The following is a 5,324-nucleotide window of genomic DNA, read 5'->3' as shown; positions in this document are numbered from 1 at the left end:
TAACCACTACACTACCAGAGCTCCTTGTAGACACTCACACTTTGGGAAGTCTGTAGGCCTGTCCTTCACTTTGAAATTGAGGAAAGTAAGGCTGGAGGTGGTGCCAGGTTGCCCAGGGTCACCCTGGGAGTTGGTGGTGGAGCTGGGTCCCCATGCACAGTGCTGTCTTCTCTGCCACACTAGCCCACCCTGACTGTAGCCTCCTTACTCTGCCCCGTTCTCCATGGAACCTTGTCCTCTGAACCCTGAGCCTTGAGCCCTGTCTGAGGGGCTGTGGTCAGTTCTTCCCTGGAAACCTTTTTTTTTTTTTTTTTTTGCTGTTGTTTAAATAGCTCAGGAGTCCTGGTGTGGCGCTGTAAGGTAAACATTGAACTGCTAACTGCAAGGTCACTGGTTCAAACCTACCAGCTGCTCTTTGGAAACCCTATACAGGGTCGCTATGAGTCGGAACCAACTCAACAGCACTTAGCAAAAACAACAATAGCTTAGGACAGCTGCCGTTTAGTGCTCCCTAAGTATTAAGCTCTGTGCTGGGCACTTTATACAAGGTAACCTGTGTTTTTACTTATTTATGGTTGTTGTTAAATGCCATTGGGTCATTGCCAACTCATAGCAGCAACCCTGTAGAGGGTTTCCAAGGATCAGGCAGCTGGTGAGTTTGAACTGCTGACCTTCTAATTCAAATCAACCTTGCAGTCCAGTGCGTTAGCCCACAGCGCCACATCAGATTAGTCTGAGAGTCTTTGGGAGGTTGGGTGAAAGTTCACAGAGTACATTTATCCACACTTTGTTTTATTTAATTTGTTACAGTCCCTTCAATGTGATAGCGCTCTTCCAGCTTCTTCCTGGGCTCCCTGTTTCCCTTTGTCCTTCCTGCCACTTCCTGCCTTCTGGGCTTTGTTATTTGGGCAAATGCTGTTCCCTTATTCTCATGTGGTTGGCTGTGTTGAGGAGCATCATTTGTTACTTACTTTATATTCTTTCTGGAAGCCTCCCTAACTGTGACCTGGAGGTCTCCCTGATACAAAAACTTCCCTGCTTCTAGAACCCCACTGTTGGTCTCAGTTAACAGTTAACATGTCATAAAATCAGCAATGGGAGTGACCGCAGTATTGCTGATCCTGTCTTACAGACACTGGCGTTGGAGTGCAGAAAAGTTGAGTAACTTGTTCAGAGTCACAGAGCTGGGAGAAATCTAGGCTCCACTCAAGTGTGTGCACACCTCACTGTTCCCCACTGACCACTGCCTCCCTCACCCACCCAAGTGTATCCACACCTCGGTGTCCCCCACTGACCACTGCCTCCCCATTCATGCAAGTGTGCCCACACTCCACGATCCCCCATTGACCACTGCCTTTCTTGTCCACCCCTCCTCTTCCAGGAGCTCATCACTGCCTGGTACATTGGGTTCCTCACGCTCATCCTTTCTTCGTTCCTCGTCTACCTGGTGGAGAAAGATGTACCCGAAGTGGACGCACATGGAGAGGAAATGAAGGAGGAGTTTGAGACCTACGCAGATGCCCTTTGGTGGGGCCTGGTGCGTCACCACCTAGGAGGTGGACAATGTGGACTGTCTGTTGGGGCAGAAGGAGGCTCAGAAAGTGTCATGGGTTTACTGCTCAGCTGCCCCAAAGCATAGTGAGAATTCTGCCCCTTCCATTCATGAACCGGCTTCCAGAAATTCCCCCAGCGGGGCATGCATCTGGAATGGACTTTTCCATAGTGTTTACCAGAAGATGGGCCTCGACCCTGTCCTGATGTATGGTCCCTCGGAGACCTTGCCTCATTAGTTGCAGGCTGAGCCAGGTACCAATGGGCTCAGACACACCAGTAATCAGGGAAGTGGTATATGTACAACCAGACACAGTGATACCCAGTGCCACCATGATGCTCAACAATGACCACAACAACAGCAGACAAGCCGCGCGTGCCACAGCAGATACACACATCTGCATACAGACCCACAGACATGCACACCTGGACTTTACACACAGCCTGGACCCCAGGGACACCTGGAACCAAAACAAGCATCTATTGAAGGCTTCCTTAAGCATGGACCTGCTCTGAGCACTTTAGATTATAAACATACTTTAAACTGCCCAAACTCCCATTATTAGCTCCTTTTTACCAGTGTAGAAACTGAGGCATGCCAGCATGATGTACCTAATTCAAAGTCTCCCCATCAGTAAGTGATAGAGTGAGATTTGCACTCCGGCGGTCAATATTCAGAGACCACACTCTCATCCGCCTCTCACACACAGACACACATTCATAAGTACGTGTGTACTGATAACATACAGGACTGTATAACATGCAAGCGTGTACACACATCGTTGTTAAGTGCTGTCAAATCAGTTCTGATCCTGTATAGGGTGTCCAAGTACATACACCTGTGCAGACATTGTTGTTGTTAAGTGCTGTCCAGTCGGTTCTGACCCGTAGTGAACATGTATAGGGTTTCCGAGAAGTTGGAAGAGCGCTATCACATTGAAGGGACTGCCGACCTTACAGTTCAAATGGCTTTGCAGTCTGGCACATTAACCCACAGCGCTACACCAGGACTCTGTGTAGACATTAAACTACTATATATTCAATGCATACAAATATACTTGCAAACACAAGTATTTGTAAATATGGTCAAAATCACACTTACATGGCATTATGCGCACACGTTTGCAATTGTTGGAATCTTTGTTGAATGGTAGGACCCTTGACTCATATACACACTGTGGTTCCAAGATTACTCGGTATTGGTACATTTTCTCCTGTGGAACCATTATAAATGGGCGTGGCATCCAAGTGTCGACAGAAAGCTATAGGCAGAGCTTAGCTGAAGTACCACTGACTTCCCTTTCCCTGGAGAGCTACATCTGACCTCTTCTGCCTTCAGATCACACTGGCCACCATCGGCTATGGAGACAAGACGCCCAAGACGTGGGAGGGCCGTCTGATTGCGGCCACCTTCTCATTAATTGGCGTTTCCTTCTTCGCCCTTCCTGCGGTAAGTGCCTTCAGCGCTCTCTCAGAGTCACCTGGAGGAGGCCCAGTCCAGGTCCAACCTCCCACACCCTGCATTCCTGCCTATTGACACAGTAGCTCCATCTCCACCTGGCCACCATCTTCTTCTCATCCAAGACCCAGTTTCCATGTTGTCTTCTTTAGGCGAGAGAGCCCCTCCCTCCTCTGGGCATGTACCGAGCCTGGTGGTATAATGGTTAAATGTTTGGCAGCTAACCAAAAGGTTGGTGGTTGGACCCCACCTAGCCAGTCCATGGGAGGAAAGCCCTGGTGATTGGTTGACTTGAAGAGTTTAGCCTAGGAAACCCTAGGGGAAATTCCACTCTGTCATATAGGATCATTGCGAGTCAGAAGTGACTTGAGAGCACACCACCACCACCATAGGACATGCTTGGGTTGCTTCCTGTCCTGTCTGCCTCCCCCAGGAGATGGTGAGCACTCTGTTCCCAGTGTCTTGCACACAGTATGTGCTTCATGCACGTGAACTCCTTTCCTTGCTCTCTCATTTACTAGTTTATGTAAAATTTCCCTCAAGAGTAAGTTGTCTCAGCACCTTAGAGTACCTTCCCCAAGGCTCAGTGCTCAGAAATGTCATTGTTATTGTTGTTGTTTCTAAGTGCTGTCGAGTTGGTTCCGACCCATAGCGACCCTGTGTAGGGTTTCCTAGGAGCAGCTGGTGAGCTTGAGCCGCTGACCTTGCAGTTCAAAGGGCTTTGCAGTCTGGTGCATTAACCCACAGCGCCACACCGGGACTCCTAGTATGACGTTACTATGATGAGAAATGTCACTAAAAACCCACATCATGTGTTAAACTCACTATACACCAGCATCAGACCAAATGCTTTACCAACATGATTGCATCTCACCTTCACATGAGTATACTGTGTCCGGTGCTATGTTTGTCTATTTTCTAGAAGAGAAATCCAGAGGTTTCATTAGATTAGTAAATTTCCCACCATCTTGTGGCTACAGGGATTCATCCCAAGTTCACCTGGTTCTCAAACCTGCTCTTGATCACCATGCAAGAAAGAACCTTCTTGAACAGCAGTCTCTGTCTCTCCCATGGGTGACCCTACCTTGTCTATTTTCTTACTAAGCTATTTGGTCTTGGGCACCTGACTTTTCTGAACCTCTGTTTCATCTTCTGTAAAGCAGGTGAGGGAGTATGGGAAGGTTCCATGCTCTGAGCTCTCTCAGCTTAGAGAGTGTGTGCCTCTATCCATGAAATCTTTATGGCGGTGGGACCTGGATGTCAAACCAGACCACAGAGCCGTAACATTCCAGCTAGAACAAAACTCAAGTGACAACTGGGCAGGTGAACTGTTTTCAAAATTAACTTAACATTTCCTGAGCATCTGCTCTGTGCAGTACCCCTTGCTAGGCAATTCTCATACATTATTTCAAGTTGTCCTTAATAATCAGACTATGAGAGCTACTAGGGGCCCAATTCCTAGTGGAGAAGCAAGGATTCAGTGAGGATGAGAGACCTGCTCAGGGTCTTATAGCTGACTCAGTATTGGAACCCAGGACTTCCTGACATCCAGGCATATCCCATGTAGTTGGCTCCTGTCTTCCTTAAGGAGTAGAAATGGGCCTCTATGTATCTCCAGCACCTGCCATCTGGAAATTGGGGTGAGGGGTTACTTATGGCTTTGTGTGGACAAGCATCTCCCACCAAGGCATCCTGGGAGCTGGGGTGGGGATCATGTGTGTGACTGGGAGCTGGCATCTCCCACCAAGACATCCTGGGAGCTGGGGTGGGGGTCATGTCTAACTGGGGGCCGGCATCTCCCACCAGGGCATCCTGGGATCCGGGCTGGCTCTGAAGGTGCAGGAACAACACCGTCAGAAGCACTTTGAGAAAAGGAGGAAGCCAGCTGCCGAGCTCATCCAGGTCTGTCTGCTCTGATTTGCTGCCAGTGGTCCCTGTGTGTGTCCAGTGGGCCTGGGCAAGAATGAGCATACCTGTTGTGTGTGCATGTGCCAGGGAAGGAGTGGACTTGCTTGTGAATTGTGACGGGACCTGTGTTCTCCAAAAGGCATAGATGGGCATACAAGATCCCCAGCTGTGTTCACATGGGCCCATGTAGCAGTGGCCTGCTCACACATGCTTGCTTGCAGATGGCTGTGAGTCCTTCCACAGTTGTCTGTATGGCCTATGTGTGCACTGAAATCTTCCACTGAAGCTGTGAACCAACCAATAGGCACAGGACACAGACAGGGATCGGTACATCAGCTTTCTCGTTGATGATGTTGAGTTGGAAGATTTAGCTTGGACTTGAGGCCATTGTAGGTTTCTTTCTCTT

The 5,324-nt window shown here is 48.9% G+C and overlaps 1 protein-coding gene across 1 annotated transcript in view; it reads left to right on the top strand.

The window, feature by feature from the left end:
* KCNQ3 (potassium voltage-gated channel, KQT-like subfamily, member 3) overlaps nt 1–5,324 on the top strand; it is a 366,273-nt gene that overhangs the window by 324,247 nt on the left and 36,702 nt on the right. The window contains 3 exon segments of the mRNA XM_006830712.1: nt 1,382–1,537; nt 2,891–3,001; nt 4,817–4,912. Of these exon segments, the coding sequence (XP_006830775.1) occupies nt 1,382–1,537; nt 2,891–3,001; nt 4,817–4,912 (363 nt within the window).

The sequence above is a fragment of the Chrysochloris asiatica genome, unplaced genomic scaffold (assembly GCF_000296735.1).
Source record: "Chrysochloris asiatica unplaced genomic scaffold, ChrAsi1.0 scaffold00001, whole genome shotgun sequence".
Taxonomy (NCBI): Eukaryota; Metazoa; Chordata; class Mammalia; order Afrosoricida; family Chrysochloridae; genus Chrysochloris; species Chrysochloris asiatica.
The sequence above is the reverse complement of the archived record's forward strand: the minus strand, read 5'-3'. Positions and strand labels throughout refer to the sequence as shown.